Source organism: Hesperophylax consimilis, chromosome 13 (genome assembly GCF_061612785.1).
Source record: "Hesperophylax consimilis isolate HC1 chromosome 13, BYU_Hcon_1.0, whole genome shotgun sequence".
NCBI lineage: Eukaryota > Metazoa > Arthropoda > Insecta > Trichoptera > Limnephilidae > Hesperophylax > Hesperophylax consimilis.
In genome coordinates this window covers 25605409-25624831 of record NC_142848.1, presented here as the reverse complement: position 1 = coordinate 25624831, position 19423 = coordinate 25605409, and the positions used below count along the sequence as shown (strand labels likewise).

The 19423-nt window shown below is 35.6% G+C and overlaps 1 protein-coding gene across 2 annotated transcripts in view; it reads right to left on the bottom strand.

Annotated features, from left to right (window-relative positions):
• Fs (Follistatin) overlaps positions 1-19423 on the bottom strand; it is a 234595-nt gene that overhangs the window by 94075 nt on the left and 121097 nt on the right. For both annotated transcript variants that reach the window (XM_089638912.1, XM_089638913.1), the window contains exons 2-4: positions 5158-5349; positions 3752-3967; positions 2184-2465 (exon numbers count right to left, since the gene is read on the bottom strand). In XM_089638912.1, the coding sequence (XP_089495038.1) occupies positions 2184-2465; positions 3752-3967; positions 5158-5349 (690 nt within the window). The remainder of the gene's footprint in view (positions 1-2183; positions 2466-3751; positions 3968-5157; positions 5350-19423) is intronic.

Here is a 19423-nt window from a genome sequence, read left to right as displayed (position 1 = left end):
TCTTGTACCATGTACCATCAACAAAATGATTGGGATAGGTTGGGATTAGAGATTGCGAGTCCGGTTGGGTTAGGTCGTTAAGGAAAGGTCACTGGATCCCCCTACCTTCCTTTCCATCCGAATTTAAGACCACAGATACTGTAATTTGAATATTTATCATCGAGGTAGGACATTTTTTCGATATTAGGCTCAAGAAGGATAATGTAAATAGGTAATATTATTTTTTATTATCCGTTGAATTTATGTTTGGATGAATTTCTCACTCTGTGAACCATTGCTTATTATATTTGTTTATGAAAAAAGATATGTATTTTGGTATTCCAAATAGAGACAAGACGAGGCAAGAAGAGCCAAGAAGAACCAAGAAGAAACAAGCAGAGAAAAGAAGAGACAAGAAAAGCCAAGAAGAGATATATCATGAGGGAAAAATAACCAATAAGAGGCGAAAAGAGGCAAGAAGAGGGAGGAAAAGAAAATAAGAGACAGCCTGAGATAAGAAGAGGCAAGAAGAGCCAAGAACAGACAAGAAAAGACAAGAAAAGGCAAGAAAAAAGATGACATAAAAAGAAAAAATCAACGCTCAATCAATTTCCTTTATTCCGTCCATCCTAAATTTCTATATTGGCTATAAGATTGCCATGTATTACACGGTCGATTAAACTCCAGATCTAAGTCTTAACAAAACAGAGTCCCTTAGTGTATAGAGACAGGAGTGATCCTGGCTGGGGTGATACAATCGTATTGTATGTTCTGCGCTTTAACCCGCCATCACTCGCTCGGGGTGCTGTCAGCACCCCACGCATTTTTAAACGTAAAAATGAATAATAATTTGTCTAGTTACAAGTCAGCGCGTCTCAGTACCGTCAAGTGACCTTTAAACCCGTCGATACGGGGAAAGAGGGGCAGTGTGGCGCGAGCGCTAGAAAAGTGAGGACGTGTCAAAGTTTGCGTGGGGTGGTTACGACACCCCGCGAGTGCTCGTGTTATACTTTTGCGGAGATTACTTTATCAGGTTTTTTACGATAAATAAGAAAATTTATTTGATTTTGTTAATTTAACCAGGGCTTCCCAAACTTTTTTCAACTGTGACGCCCTTGGAAAGTTGCCATATTTTTGCGACGCCCCCCCCCCCCCCCCCCCCCCCCCCCCCCCCCCCCCCCCCCCCCCCCCCCCCCCCCCCCCCTACTACCAAGCGTAGTATTTTGAAGCCCCCCCCCCTGAACGGGTCACGTAGTATGGGTACGTTACCTAATAACAATTTGTCAGAAAAACTTCAAATAGTATATAAATTTTTTATTAGAAAATAAAGAACACAACATAAAAGCAAAAATGGAAGCAAACAAAAAAGATAAATAAGCAATTTTTTTCTTTGGTATTAATGAGAACGATTTGCTTGCTTTTCCGAGCATAGTTTCTCAAAACGAGGCTGAAATCGCCACTCTCGTCTCTGCCTCTAAATTTATTTTTGATCTGTACTTATTCTTAATGACTGCAATTGCAGAGAAACCTGTCTCACACAAGTATGATGTCGCAAACGGTAATAAAACCCTTAACGCTGCAGTGCTGATGGAACGATATTATTGATAAACTGAGCTCCAAAATTCAAGTGGCTTATCCTTATTATATTGCAGCTTAAGGCTGGAGTCACAGGACAATTCTATTAACTGTTCTTCTTCTGCTGTCGAAAGTGTTGATGGTGAGGTCGACTGGAAAGGGTTTCTAACCCAGTCATATTGCTCCAGATTTTCGGGAAAATATTTTTCAAAATGTTTGCTCAACGATGACAAGTGCCGTGTAAATATTATTTTTAAAGAAGGATCGAGAATTTCTGTTATTTTTTTGGTATTTTGAGGAAAGATCTCAATATTATGACTAAAAAGGGCTGATTATTATAATGTTTTGCAGAAAAGTAATAAAGTTGATTTATAAAATTTAGGTTTTTTATTTACATACGTCATACAACACTAAATAATAAAATTCTGGTATAATTCCATTAACTGATACTTTATGTATAAAAATGTATTTCGAGTATGTGGGGTGGCCACAACACCCCGCGAGTGATCACGGGGCTAAAAACCGCGCCAGTGATCGAGGGTTAAAATATACATAGCAGTTCAAAGAAAATGTATCTAATGTAGAAAAATGATTAAACTTTAACAAAATATGAATTTAAAAATACTCACGATTGCAGGGCCCCCTGTACGCCACGGGGATGCTCTTCCCCTTTCTGCAGGCAGCCGCCCTGAGGTGGCACGCTGAGGGGTAGGTGATCCCGTCCGCGCCGCACAGCGCTTTCTCCTCGTGCTCGCCGTCGGCAGCGACCAGCCCGCTCTCGAACTCCGCCGCCGCCTTGACCGCGTGCACGGCGTGAGGGCACGTGCGCGCGCAGCGCACGCAATGGGTGCGCGAGTCCTGGTCCACGAGGCAGTGGCGCCCGCCACCGCAGCGGATGCGCGCGCACGTACCTTGGGAAAGATGAAATAAAATATTGAGTAAGTACTTACTGAAAAAGGAGAATATAAGAATAAATGATTTCGAATAGTACCTACTCGTTTTCAGCTCGAAACGTCATTTCCTACTTGTGTATTTTTAAGTTGGTAGGTACTTGATTCAAAATACAAAGTGACAGTAAAGACCTCTTTATAAACAGCCTCGAATATAAAAAAAATATCATTTGCTAATTTTGTTAGCTATAAGTTAAGGCGAAGTTTAATGCTAAATCAATATTTTGATTAATCTTTATAACGAATTGGTGTACATTATGAATACTAAAAAAATACGCTTTAGATAAATTGAAGGTTTTACTATCGTTTCGCTAGAGTAGAATAGAATAAAAATAAATCATTCAATAACAAATATAAATGAAAACTGCTAAAATTTCTTTTTTTTTAAATAGAAATGTATGAACGCGTAAGATAAATTAATGCTTTTCCTGTCGTTTCCTTTGGGTAGAATACAAATAAAAAATTAATAACTTAACAAAAAATATAAATGTAAACTACTAAAAAAATATATTTATTTGCAATATATGAACGCATCAAAGAAACAACTTAAAAAAATACAGTATTATATCTAAGATTATCTGTGACAGTTTCACTTCATTAACTTGTTTGCTTTCTTATAAAATTATTTACAAAATAGTTTTGTGCTTGAAATCGAACGTTTCTAGACTCCGCTTGTGAAGCGATTTTAATGCATATTACAATATAAAAGGTATACCAAGAAAATACGGATTTTGGCGTGTAGCTTCCTCTAAATACGGCGTCATGGTTTTAAAATCATGTGATTGCCTTATTATTAACTATTTTTCCTTCTTCTCTTTCTCTGTACTACATACTCACTATGTTACTTTTTCTTAACATTGTTTCTATTATTTCACTAGTAGCATCTCCACTTGTTTCGACAGATGATTGTCTTAATATTTTGTCATTTATCAAACTGAAATCCAATTTGCTAAGAACTGAAAGTCACCCTAGCTGTCTTTATTATCTACTTTGTATCTTCTTTTGAATAATGATTAATGATTAGTTACGGTTCAAATATTGTTACAATATACTTTCAAATTACCCATCTGATAACTCATCCAATACATATTTTTTCTTTTTTTTTGAAGTGTTTGTATGTAATATTACTTTATGTTTGTGATTACTCTGTGTTTGCTTCACTCAAATGTAAATTGTAAGCCTCAATACAGGCTAAGCCGTAGTGAGGTTGATTTTTATCGATATAAATATTGAAAATATAGTCTTACTTTGGCAATGTCCGTAGTAGTCCAGGCTAAGGTCGCGGGCACGCCGCCGGCACGCGCGCTTACGCAGGCGGCACAGCGAGCGGTAGGAGCGCCCGTCCGTGCCGCACACGGGCCCGGCACGCCCGCCCCCGCAGCGAGGGGCGCACACGCAGCGCGGCCGCCCGCGCCGAAGCGCGCAGCGACGCCCGGCACCGCACTGCACGCCGAGGCAGGTCTCTACAATTAAAGCAATTTATTTATTTAAATAATACTATATTGAACTTAATAAACCTAAAACAATTAATTTTAACATTTACTCATTTATTACCCATTTATACGATAGGATAACATGTTTATTTTCATATTTTAAAAATGATTTTTGGTACCTAGGTAGAGTTTTGTTTTTCTTTTTAATATGTTTCGTAATTTTGTAATCGTAAAAAAACGATTATTTCGGATTAACCGAAAATATTTAATAAAGTATAACTTATTTAAAATAGAGCAAATATCTCTCGATAAATGTCTTAAGTAGCATTTAAAGAAACTCTGAGCATTTGTTCATACCTATAACAAGTTAAATAACAGAAATAGATGTTTTTTTCTATCGATGGAATTTCATATAAATACTTTTTGAAATCGGAAAATGCACAGAGTTTAGTGACATTTAATTGAACGCTTCTACAAAATAATTATAAATTTTTCAAAAGAAGCAAACACATTGTGACTTGACATTTTAAATAATAAAAAAGGAAAACACCTTGTTTAAAGTCACTCTGTTACAATAAAGTGACTTTAAACAAAGTGTTTTCCTTTTTTGTTGTTTGTTTTTGGGGTGTTATGCCGTGTTGCGCTAACTCCTTCTTTAGCCGACGTTTCGGACAGCGTTGCAGTGTCCATCATCAGGGCAGATCCGGTAGATCCGAAGATGTTTACGATCTACCGGATCTGCCCTGATGATGGACACTGCAACGCTGTCCGGAAACGTCGGCTAAAGAAGGAGTTAGCGCAACACGGCATAACACCCCAAAAACAAACAACAAAAATGCTTTTGGCCGTGAGAATCTAAAAACTTACCAAAGTGTTTTCCTTTTTTATTATTTAAAATAATTATAATTGAATATGACAAAATTTTGAAATCTTACATTAAAAGTAAATAAAAAATTTTCGCTTAGAATGTACAGTGATAAAATTGTGTTAGGAGATCTCAAGTCTAATAGAAATGTTTTTAATTTTTAATAAATTATTATCCATAAAAGACCAGAAATATTATATCACATTCCCTCCCACAAATGTCTACAGGTATACCAATCCTTCTGCGTCCTTCACCCATCCACAGTCCCTTTCACTCATTCATTAGTATTATGCCTATACTCTTGCAGCTCTCATCCATCCAAAGCAGGTAAGTACACAAGGGTTTGGGGGCTCACCTCGGCAGCCCGTGCACGGCACCCCGCCGCCCAGAGCGCGCCAGAAGAAGAGCACCCCCGGCTCCAGATCTTCGGGGCTCCACGCGGCTCCGGGCCCCTGCCCCGCGGCACAGCACTGCTCCTTGCTTGTCTTCTCCGCCGTCAGCTCTGTGCAGCGTCCGTTTCGATCCATGGACGCCCAGCAGATGCCACCTGGAACAGAAATGACTATAAGTAAAAATAAGTTTTATTATTGGTGGCACAATAAACAAGGAACTGATGTTAATTTCGTTGGGATCAGCACATAGTTAGCCTAACTTCCTGCATTTGCAAGCTATCTTATGTGTTTCGAACTCTTAGAAATATCCTCACTCCTACAGCACTTAAATCAGTGTACTACGCTCCGTGCCCATCCATATTAGCAAACGGTATCATCATTAGGGGTGGATGTGCTCAAACTATTGTTGATCCTCTGCAAAAAGCTCAAAAAATGGCGACTAGTGAGGAAGATATTCCTCAATCCGACTTTTTATTGAGTATAGTGACTTAAATATACGTCAACTCCATTTACAATTTATGCCAACAAATTTCTTGTACAAATACAATAAAAAAACACTCGTACAACACAATCACACCACCAGAAGTTTAACCAAACGACACTACAATGTACCTAAACTTCAAACTAGATCAGCACAAATACAATTCACCTACCTAGCTCCCAAAAACTTCAACCTTCTTCAGAATATCCTAAAAAAAGAAACTCCCCTCCATACTTTCAAAACACAAATAACTCTTATTTTACAATCAATAATTATTAGCCTGAAACACTCATCCACATTGAAAAACCTCCTGATAAAGATACATGACGCCAACGGGACTTGAACCCGTGTCCTTTCGATTTCCGGTTGACAGCTCTGACCACTGAGCTATGGCGGCTTATCTCTTATCCGCGAAATAATTCAATATATACTAGTGTTTCATTCAACAATTACTGCTTGTTACATTTTTTTCACCTGAAAACAACCAACTTTATTTTATATGAGAAATGCATTGTAAGTGCTAACTCTCTCACTGGAAATTGAAAGGACACGGGTTCAAGTCCCGTTGGCGTCATGTATCTTTTATCAGGAAATTTTTCGATGTGGATGAGTGTTTCAGGCTTATAATTATTGCTTGTAAAATAATTGTTACCCTTTGTGCTATGCATAAAAAATCTTGTCTTAAACATTAGCTTACCAAAAAAATAATACAAATAACTCTATTTACCCTAGCAACTGCAATAAATTTCAACTACACACCCATACATTTTAAACTTCCACCCCCTAATCTCTCTCCACACATATCTTACATTAATGAAATACATACACATTAGCAAAATGTATCATCCAACGTAAATTTTCTTTAAAAAATATATATATTTTTTAGTTAAATTAAAGATGCATTCCAATATCTAAATAAAACAATTGTCATCCTTTAGTCCAAAAATAGCTAAATAACAGAAATCAAAACTGGTTATATGAAATGGTACATATTATATAATATTTATAAAAGCCAGTGGCAGCAGATACGACACACAAAATAATAATAACGTACGTTTGTTGCAATACCGCAACGCTGCGCCAGTGGGTGATTAATGGAGACCTTACAGTCTTGCTGCTGCAAATCGGGACCGGCACTTGGCACAAGGTACTTGATACAAGATACTTGAAAACTGGATGAAGCGCTTGGTGGAGAGTTGTTACTATTTCTTCATACTCACGAAGTACTCGTAAAAGTCAAAAGATTCGCAAATACACCAAAAAGAAATTTGTACAGGTCATAGGGTATGCAAATAACTTAAAAGATACGCATTTATTCATATATTTCGGAAACGTAAAGAGATGGCTAATTGCAATATAATAAATAACTCGAAATAAATTTTTAAAGGTCATAAAGCATGCAAATAACTAAAATATAATGGTATAGGTCGTGGGGGTGGGAAAATAACTCAAAAGATTCTTATATAGGTCATGGGGGTATGCAAATAACTCGAAAAAATTATATAGGTCATAGGGCATTCAAATAACTCAAAAGATTCTTATATAGGTCATGGGGGTATGCAAATAACTCGAAAAAATTATATAGGTCATAGGGCATTCAAATAACTCAAAAGATAATCGTATAGGTCATGGGGGATTTGCAAATAACTCAATAGATACTTGTGTAGGTCGCGGGAGAATGCGAATAACTTTAAAAAATCGTACAGATTATATGGATTGCAAATAAATTAAAGGAATCTCCTATTGGTCAAAGGGCTGTGCAAAAAACTCTTAAGAAATTTTTACAGGTCATAGGGTATGCAAATAACTCAAAAGATACGCATTTATTCATCTATTTCGGAAACTTAGAGAGATGGCTAATTGCAATATAATAAATAACTCGAAATAAATTTTTAAAGGTCATAAAGCATACAAATAACTCAAAATATAATGGTATAGGTCGTGGGGGTGGAAAAATAACTCAAAAGATTCTTATATAGGTCATGGGGGTATGCAAATAACTCGAAAAAATTATATAGGTCATAGGGCATTCAAATAACTCAAAAGATTCTTATATAGGTCATGGGGGTATGCAAATAACTCGAAAAAATTATATAGGTCATAGGGCATTCTTCTTCTTCTTCTTTCGTATGGTGGGGGGTCAGAGGGGGACATCTAGATCTGCGAGCCATTTTAGGGCCTCAGGCGTCGCCATGTGAACCTCATCAATCCCGCCGGGGAATGAATGGAGCGGGCATTCGTTAACCACATGTTCGGTAGTCTGCACCGCACCACATTCACACATCGCCGACTCTTTAAGGCCCCATCTGTGCATCATGTGGGCACAGCGGCTATGGGAGCACCTTAACCTATTGATGGCGGACCAGGTTTTGCGAGGCAGTGAGAACCCAGGCTGTCTCTCGGTGGGGTCATGTATGAGGGCATTGAAATAACTCAAAAGATAATCGTATAGGTCATGGGGGATTTGCAAATAACTCAATAGATACTTGTGTAGGTCGCGGGAGAATGCGAATAACTTTAAAAAATCGTACAGATTATATGGATTGCAAATAAATTAAAGGAATCTCCTATTGGTCAAAGGGCTGTGCAAAAAACTCTTAAGAAATTTTTACAGGTCATAGGGTATGCAAATAACTCAAAAGATACGCATTTATTCATCTATTTCGGAAACTTAGAGAGATGGCTAATTGCAATATAATAAATAACTCGAAATAAATTTTTAAAGGTCATAAAGCATGCAAATAACTAAAATATAATGTTATAGGTCGTGGGGGTGGAAAAATAACTCAAAAGATTCTTATATAGGTCATGGGGGTATGCAAATAACTCGAAAAAATTATATAGGTCATAGGGCATTCAAATAACTCAAAAGATTCTTATATAGGTCATGGGGGTATGCAAATAACTCGAAAAAATTATATAGGTCATAGGGCATTCAAATAACTCAAAAGATAATCGTATAGGTCATGGGGGATTTGCAAATAACTCAATAGATACTTGTGTAGGTCGCGGGAGAATGCGAATAACTTTAAAAAATCGTACAGATTATATGGATTGCAAATAAATTAAAGGAATCTCCTATTGGTCAAAGGGCTGTGCAAAAAACTCTTAAGAAATTTTTACAGGTCATAGGGTATGCAAATAACTCAAAAGATACGCATTTATTCATCTATTTCGGAAACTTAGAGAGATGGCTAATTGCAATATAATAAATAACTCGAAATAAATTTTTAAAGGTCATAAAGCATACAAATAACTCAAAATATAATGGTATAGGTCGTGGGGGTGGAAAAATAACTCAAAAGATTCTTATATAGGTCATGGGGGTATGCAAATAACTCGAAAAAATTATATAGGTCATAGGGCATTCAAATAACTCAAAAGATTCTTATATAGGTCATGGGGGTATGCATATAACTCGAAAAAATTATATAGGTCATAGGGCATTCAAATAACTCAAAAGATAATCGTATAGGTCATGGGGGATTTGCAAATAACTCAATAGATACTTGTGTAGGTCGCGGGAGAATGCGAATAACTTTAAAAAATCGTACAGATTATATGGATTGCAAATAAATTAAAGGAATCTCCTATTGGTCAAAAGGGTGTGCAAAAAACTCTTAAGAAATTTGTACAGGTCATAGGGTATGCAAATAACGCCAAAGATACGCATTTATTCATCTATTTCGGAAACTTAGAGAGATGGCTAATTGCAATATAATAAATAACTCGAAATAAATTTTTACAGCTCATAAAGCATGCAAATAACTCAAAATATAATCGTATGGGTCGTGGAGGTGGGAAAATAGTTAAAAAGATACTTATATAGGTCATGGGGGTATGCAAATAACTCGAACAAATTGTATAGGTCATGGGGCATGTAAATAAATAAAAATAAAAAAAATTTATTAAAAGAAAGACAAACGTTCCCGGGTTACGAATAACCCAACAATGTTTGAAAATCTCCTACTACCACCGCAGAAAGCCGAAAATGTTGCTTGTGTTGTGATGGAGGACTTAGCCAGACGAGGAATCGAACACGCGACGCTCGGGTGAGACCCAAGCCTTATGCCCACTCAACCACTGACCGGTCATCGTATAGGTCATGGGGGATTTGCAAATAACTCAATAGATACTTGTGTAGGTCGTGGGAGAATGCGAATAACTTTAAAAAATCGTACAGATTATATGGATTGCAAATAAATTAAAGGAATCTCGTATAGGTCAAAGGGGTGTGCGAAGAACTCAAAAGAAATTTGTACAGGTCATAGGGTATGCAAATAATTCAAAATATAATCGTATATGTCGTGGGGGTGGGAAAATAATTCAAACGATACTTATATAGGTCATGGGAGTATGTAAATAACTCTAAAAAATTGTATAGGTCATAGGGCATGCAAATAACTCAAAAGATAATCATATAGGTCTTGGGGGATTTGCAAATAACTCAATAGATTATTTATTGTTATTAAGTTTAATTTGTAGAACTCCATTTTATTTTTTTATTTTTTTTATATATACAATAATATTATTATTGGGTTTATAAAAACAGTTTATTTTTAAACAAGTTCTGCTGTGTAATTATTATTACGCGTGACAGCTGTTTCGCCCTCTAAAGGCATTATCAAACTGTGGGTAGCCCACTTACAGACGATACATTTATATTATTTCTAGGTAGGTATTTTAATTTCAATTACTTTTTTCTTAATTGATTTCTGTGTAAAAATGTTAGAAATTATTGATGGTTATTACCCTAGTAAAGTTTCCCCAATTAGTGTAATGTTTAAATTTGACTGAATGTCGTTATGTTAGTTATTCCCAAACGATGACTCATAGGGTTATTTGAATAGTATAATTAAGTACTTCAATGTGCACTCGTATTTGCACTAGGTTTGAAGATATCTAGTAGGGGTGAACGAATTATATTGGTTTGTTCATTAATTAGAATAGCTTTCGGATTATTAGAATTTTTGTTAATTTCTAACTGCTCTAAAAGATACAGTTTACGGCCTTTATTTTGTACGTGTAACGGAGTTGGTTTATTATTATCATTAAGTGAGTGATTTTCATCTAGGAGATGTTTGGCAAATTGAGATTGTATTTTATTATTATTTTTAAAAGATCTTATATGTTCTTTGAACTTAGTGTTAAAGGACCGGCCCGTTTGTCCAACATAAACAGCTAACCATAACGCTGTTTATGTTGTTTTGTTTAAATTAACAAAAATTCTAATAGTCCAAAAGCTATTCTAATTAATGAACAAACCAATATAATTCGTTCACCCCTACTAGATATCTTCAAACCTAGTGCAAATACGAGTGCACATTGAAGTACTTAATTATACTATTAAAATAACCCTATGAGTCATCGTTTGGGAATAACTAACATTAAGACATTCAGTCAAATTTAAACATTACACTAATTGGGGAAACTTTACTAGGGTAATAACCATCAATAATTTCTAACATTTTTACACAGAAATCAATTAAGAAATCAGTAATTGAAATTAAAATACCTACCTAGAAATAATATAAATGTATCGTCTGTAAGTGGGCTACCCACAGTTTGATAATGCATTTAGAGGGCGAAACAGCTGTCACGCGTAATAATAATTACACAACAGAACTTGTTTAAAAATAAACTGTTTTTATAAACCCAATAATAATATTATTGTATATATAAAAAAAAAAAAAATTAAAAAAAAAAAAAAAACTCAATAGATACTTGCGTAGGTCGTGGGAGAATGCGAATAACTTCAAAAAATTGTACAGATTATATGGATTGCAAATAATTCAAAAGATACTTATATAGGTCATGGGGGTATGCAAATACCTAACTCTAAAAAATTGTATAGGTCATAGGGCATGCAAATAACTCAAAAGATAATCATATAGGTCTTCGGGGATTTCCAAATAACTCAATAGGTACTTGTGTAGGTCGTGGGAGAATGCGAATAAATTTAAAAAATCGTACAGATTATATGGATTGCAAATAAATTAAAGGAATCTCCTATTGGTCAAAGGGATGTGCAAAGAACTCTAAAGAAATTTGTAAAAAGTTGTAAATTTCATGGGGCATGCAAATAAATCAAAAGATAATCGTATTCATGGGGGGTGTGATATTTTTATAAGTGATAGAGGAATACATATACGTCAAATAATGCTCGTATAGGTTATAGGGGAATGCAAATATCTCAAAAGATCAAACATCACATCGAGCCCTGAACATTAACCAGGGCGTCTCATCAATTTCACACCAGTAAGAAAAAATGATACTATTAAAATAATCTCACAGAGCCTGTAACTTCCACACTAGATTTGTTCAATGCAATAGGTTAAAATTATCCAGTAATAATATGCATAACTATGTTTCCAATAAATGGTACATCAGTAATACATCTGTAAGTAGTATTTTCAATTGAGATGATTCCTTGAGAGATTGCCTGAACCCAAAACCCTGAGAAGAGTATAAAAGCAGAGATTCGAGAGAGTAATCGCTGAGTTCAACCTTTCCTATCTTCTCGCTCCCAATAATCTAACTACCTCGTAAATAGTACATTATTTTATTTTTATTTTTTACTAAATATAACAATACCTATGGGTAGTACAATCAAAGTTGATCCAAACAACACAAACTTAGAATTGTGAGTATTGGTGCATATATATTTACTTCCGACAGTAATGTCTTTGCAAAACTTCAATGAGAAACAGCACTTGCTCGTGCTTGCGCCTACTAATCTTAACTAGCGAGAAAGGGACAAGTGAATACGATCAGACAAATCTTAAAGCTTTTGTAATAGTGCATTCAAAAATGTTTCTAGTGCGTTTAATAAAAAAAATACATTTTTTTCGTTTTTAGTAGAATTTGGTTTTCTGAAGTCGAATAACAAGTTTTGGAACATGATGTATGCAAGCAATTCATCTGTCTGGGTACTGTGTTGGACTCAACTTTGGTAGCGATACCTAAACACAGTATTTGTTACTACCTAGCTCCACCCGAGTTCATCAGTTCAACAGTCTTTTTCGAAACCTTATGAAATGTGGATATATGTCAAAAAAATTCCATTATTACTAAGAGAATTCAACGTTCGGGTAGACAAGGAACCAATAATTATTCTAAAGTCAGTCAATAAAACTAAAGGTAAATAGACAATCCATTATTTATTGATGGCCATCTTCAAAAATATAAATATTAAGATTTGTCCACAAATTTGAAACGGCTACATTCTTAGATATGCAAGATACTATTATATTACTAAATCTTTTAATTTGTGTTATAAATTAGGACAATGATATGCTCACTGGAATCGCTCGTACTGAGAATTTCATTAGGTACATATTAGAATTTAATTATATGAAGAATAATAAATATTAAAAGTAGTGTCTTTTTCAGTGCGATTGAGTAGTTTCTTTTTCAGTCTGTATATGGTTTTAGTATGTTTTCTATTTCATATTTATGTTTTGTTTTCAGCTTTAATTTGAATTTTAAAATTTTGTTTGTGTTTTTGTTACTTCTAAAGGAGAGTGGAATTTTGGTTGTAGAGTTTAGTTTTGTCCAAATGTTGTATTCGTAGTTGCTTGTTGGATATGTTTTTGAACATTTAAAATCTAGTGTTTTTAATGTGCGCGTTTGTTGTGTATTGTATTTATGAATGCAAAGAAGTTTTTTGAAGTGAAACTTCTTTAGGCGCGTAATGGATTTTCGGGGACGGAGTAAAACCGAGTCAGGATCGACACGAAAATGCGGGTACCCCCACCACCGCTCACCGTTCACTGTCCCTCTCTCACCATATGCGCTTGTTGAGGTGGGGGAGCCGCTCACGAACGTTCTCTCTCTTCTCTTCTTTCCTCTCTCTCAGACACCAGCGAACTGCGCCACGCCAAGCATCAGCTGCTTGGTTAGTATACTGCGTCGTGAGTGTAATACGAGTGAAATACGTAATTGATTGTGGTTCATACGGTTAATTTGAAAATAGAGAGAGAGGAATACTAGAAGTTTCACTTCTGTCTTGCGTAGGCTTGACACACCCACTTTTTTTTTTAAATCGAGTTGTTTAATTGACATTATCTTAAAATTCATCAGTGAACAAATTTTCACAAAAACGATAATTATCCAATTATAGATTACATATATTATTATGACTATTAATATCGTGAGTTAGGCCACGCCCACACACATTAATTTTTATGTTTTTGTGCAGGAGTCGGCAGTTTTTCAAGTGAGAAGAGTAAAATTGTTAAAGAAATAGGAAAACACAGATTTCAGAGAGCCGTATAATGGGTGAGGGATAAGGAAATCAGAGGTTTAAACAATATTACAATGTTTCTAATGGAAGCCACAAAACTATAGCTACATTTAACAGTAAATAACTTTAAATCATCGTTTCACGTGAATAAGTAAAGTTTCGTGTAAAATAAGGAGCTGGAATATCTAAAAAAATCTAATTGTCAAATAGCTGACTTGGTAACACTGATGCTGTTCAAGACAAAGTTCGCTCGGCAGCTCCGTATCATAATGTTGGTTGAGTGTAGGTGAAATCATTGGAGTTGACGTCTGACGTCTAGTAATCGACTAGTAATGGGGAGGTCGTGGGTTCAAATTTCGGCATGTGGAAGTAAATTTTATTTGTGTTATTTCACAACTTATTCATTACTTGGAGTAACGGGAAATATTCGTTTGAAAGTTATCTGCACAAAAGAAAAATATCAGTTAAACTCAATTCACACTTTGCAGTTTGAAATCTTTTCCGTTCCACAGGGGTCATATTTGGGACCAGTATTGTTTTCCTTGTTTATCAACAACATAACTACTGTTTTTGATGGAGTGATGATACTCCTATTTGCTGATGTTCTTAAAATTTACAAAACTATTTCTAATCTCAATGACTGTTGTGAGGCTACAAAGTACCCGTAATGAACTGTTCCTAAATATTGAAAAATTTCAAACCTTAATTTTTTTCCCTTAACAAAATCCCATTATGTATCAACAGCAATTTCCTAAAAAGAGTGTAGCAAATTAAGGACCTTGGTAAATTTTGTTCCTTATATAAATGAAATAGCTAACAAGACCATGAAATATTTGTGTTTTTTTTTAGGGCTGTGGAAATTTTTAAATTAATGAATTCCTTTAAAATGGGTTGGTGAGAAGCAACCTAGAGCAGGGCTTCCCTAACTGTGAGTCGCGACGCCCCGGGGCGCCGCGGGATCATCCCAGGGGCGTCGTGAGGCAATCTTTATAGCGAGAATATCGTTCCATCAGCACTGCAGCGTTAAGGGTTTTATTACAGTTTGCGACATCATACTTGTGTGAGACAGGTTTCTCTGCAGTCGCAGTAATTAAGAATAAGTACAGATCAAAAATAAATTTAGAGACAGAGACTAGAGTGGCGATTTCGAAACTTCAACCTCGTTTTGAGAAACTATGCTCAGAAAAGCAAGCACATCCTTCTCATTAATACCAAAGAAAAAAAAATGCTTTTTTATCTTTTTTGTTTGCTTCCATTTTTGTTTTTATGTTGTGTTCTTTATTTTCTAATAAAAAATTTATATACTATTTGAAGTTTTTCGGACAAATTGTTATTAGGTAACGTACCCATACTACGTGACCCGTTCAGGGGGGGGGCTTCAAAATACTACGCTTGGTACAAATGAGCGGCGGGGGGCTTAGATTTTTTGTCACCGGGGGGGGGGGGGGGGGGCGTCGCAAAAATATGGCAACTTCCCAAGGGGGTCACAGTTGAAAAAAGTTTGGGAACCCCTGACCTAGAGTATAATTCCTTTGAAATGGGTTGGTGAGAAGCAACCTAGAGGATAATTCCTTTAAAATGAGTTGGTGAGAAGCAACCTGGAGTATAATTCCACACATTCCACAACACTCCAGAAAGTTCCGGGATGTTCTGGAATGTTGTGAAATGTTGTGGAATGCTCTCGAATGTTCTGGACTGTTCTAGAAATTTATAAAGGGTGAAACTTCCAGCCCTTATGTCTTCAAAAGCACACGCTTTAGGTTTAAACGGGAACCATCTTCATGGATGGGGGACAGAGGGCTATCACACCATATAACTCCCTTGATCATACCGGGACTCGTTTTTGAGTTTTAGCGGCACCTACACGGTACACTCACCTTTATGATTTATTTTTTATTTTTATTAAATATACAAACACATTACAATAATTTACAAATGTAGATATTTTGAGGCTGATTGCGAAAAAATTATATTTTTTTAACGAAATTTCCCAACTCAATTTATATTTCATACTTCTTCGTATGCACCTTCAATAGCTGTATTAAATTAGCCATGTTCTGTAAAACACCCAATCTGGCGTAATAAAGATTTTTTGAATACAAATATGCTTTACAACAAACTGTTCATCTTTATTTTCATAAATATCAACACAACTACAACACATTGCTCTGTAACTTCTTTCATAGTACCGTATGTATTTATTTTGTACTCTGGCCATTACTTACAATTATTTAACTCCTTTGCACAACAGAACTCTTCGTGTAAACTTTTATTGTACCTGCTTATACATTTATTATTGTACTCCTGAACAACTTACCTAAAAAATGTATACATGTAAAAGCCTCCATCCTTCGATTCTTTCAAGTGTAAGACCACTATTCAGAATTGAAACAGCAAGGTTGAATCAGGTGACATAATGACATCGGAGAGAAAAATTACATACATATTTTTTCTGAAACTTAGCTCAGGAATCGCTCGTTGGTACCAGTTATAGATTTCCACCTATCGCGACTAGAGTTTTATCGAACACAGTATCTACTTCCACAGATGCATTGCATGCATACAAATCAAAATTATCGACATCAAAAAATAACATTCCAGGTAAATGAAAAAGTTAATTTAAAAAAAACAATAAGCAATAATTAGTCGCCTGAATTATCCATACAAAATGAAAATATCTCCCGAGTAAAAATAAATGCCGCCGACGGGAATTGAACATGTGCTTTCTGATGTCCAGTCAGGTGCTCTGGACCACTGAGCTACGTCGGGTTACTTTCAACACGCCAAATAATTCAATATGTACTACTACTTCAATCGACAATTACTGCTTATTATATTTTTTCACCTGTAAACAACCAACTTCATTTTTGTAAGAAAGGCTTTGTTAGTGCTAATTTTTTTACTAGATGGCGTTGAGACGTATTCTATCTAAATTTGTTGGTGAAATATTTTGATTTGTCAAATATATATATTTTTAATGATAAACTAATGTTCATCCTAAGACAAGGTTTTTTATGCATAGCACAAAGGATAACAAATTATTATGAGCAATAATATATTATATTTCATATATGTGCATATTTCAGGCGACTAATTATTGCTTATAATAATTTGTTATCCTTTGTGCTATGCATAAAAAACCTTGTCTTATGAACATTATTATTGATCATTAAAAAAAATAATAATAATAAGTTCACTTTGAATAAAACAACAAACTATAAAAATAGAAGTTTTCGAAAAGCTGTAAAAACTATTCAAATACCTACCTATTTAAATTTCATCACAGTGTTCTTTTCTCTCTAATTACAATTATTAATACCTACCTGCATACCCGGCGAAGCAAGTCAATGTGATGTTTCTCAGTTACACATCGCACGGACATCGCTTTCGCAGGTGTATACATATGCACCAATATTTACAATTCGCCTTTGTACACCCTGTACAATATGTGTGTCTGCCATATCTCTGCACATATACAGGGTCTGCGAGTCGGTTCGATCGTCAGACTTATAATTGACCCATTAGGAGGGGCGTCCGAATAATCAAGCTCAATATAAAACCATTCAATCAATCGGTCGAAACACGAAAAATGCAAGTTTCACGAAAATAAAACCACGTTAATACCGTCTGGCAACTTGGCCAGAACCAGTCTAAAGTATATCTGAATGATAATGAACCATAAATCTCGCTGGGAATGGGTGTCTGGGTTGCAGTCATAAAACTTCAATCTTGAATGAGGGCCACGGTGCATTTTTTATTATTGCCATTTAATTTATAGACGCTCGGCAGAATGTGCGAAAGGAACAATCAACAGTGTAATGTTAAGGATACATTACAAAGGCTATCAGACTCGTAGAAAACTAGCTACATACTAATTAAAGAAATGCCAAACTAAATCAGCCACACATGTCAGTAAGGAATCGACAAAAACCGACTGCTGTAAGGACGATCTCTGCACAAGGTAGATGAGTCTATGCGGCTTGTAGCCCAGTAATGTGATCGGTAATGTGTCGGTACGGCAGATTTCTGTTTTTGCATTTACCGCCTTTACGCTAAATGTCATTATTTTATCACCGTCAAATTGCACCACGGGTACTACAAGGGTAATTGTAGCAGGTAATTTAATATATTTACATACATTTTAATTTGACAAAAGGCTGAGAAGAGAAGGCGAATGACCTAATGGCGCATAAACATGTAAACGACGGTGAATCAAGTCAGTCACCAAGTAACGACGAGGTTCTGGATTTTTTTTTGTAGTATTATTATAAATAATAAGACATGTGTGTGGATCCCCGTCGCACTCGCAGCAGACGCGTTTTCAATGCTTTTGTGTGTTTACTCTTTTTAAGGCGAAGCTTAATGCCAAATCACTATTTTGATTAATCTTTATAACGAATTTGTGTCCATTATAAATACCAATAAATATGCTTTAGATAAATTGAAGGTTTTCCTATCGCTTCGCTTGAGTAGAATACAAATAAATAAATAAATTAGTCAATAAAAAGTAAAAAAAAATTTTTAGTAGTTTACATTTAATGTAAACTACTAAAATTTTTTTTTATCAATAGAAATGTATGAACGCTTAAAGGAAACAACTTTTAAAAAATACAGTTTTGTAGCTAAGATTATCTGTGACAGTTTCACTTGATTAACTTTTTTGCTTTCTTATAACATTATTTTCAAAATAAATAAAAACCAGATTTGTGCTTAAAATCGAACGTTTCTAGACTCCGTTTGTCAAGCGATTTGAATGCATAACTAACTAACTAACTAAGTAACCATCACGCCGTTTCCCCGCAGGGGTAGGCAGAGAGGACGGACCGCCAAACAACTCGGTCTTGGCACACACTCCTTGCCTCATTCACATTCATACATCGTCTCATACATACTCTTCTATTATTCTGACTCTTGACATGGCCCGACTCGAGTATCTGATTCACTTGATCGTGCCATGTCTTCCTCGGGCGTCCCCGACTTCTGCTTCCATTTGCATTTGCATCATATATCCTCCTTACACTCCTATCTTCGCTCATTCGCTCTACATGCCCAAACCATCTAAGCGTCCCTTTCTTAATCTTACTCATTACGCTTACATCAGCCTTGCACTCTTTGCGGATATCCACATTCCGAATGATGACGAATGCATATTACCTACAATATAAGGTATACAAAGAATACACACATTTTTGGCTTGTAGCTTCCTCTTACGTGGTTTTTCTTGTTAAGAGATTGCTGAAAAGTGTTCAATAGACGTGTTTTACATAGTACTTATCTTCTTATTTTGCGAAATGCGCGTAGTTATCATCGTTTAGCCGCATTGCAATTGTTAAAATGTTTTAAACCGATTAATTTTTAAAAGTTAGGCAAACAAAGAAAGAACACCCCAATGCAGCCGATATGTACTTAGGGCCTCTCAAGTGTCAAGTGTCATTTATTCGGAAATTTATGGGACCTCTTCAACCATAACCAAGGATAAACAAATAAGCTATACTTTGTTTAG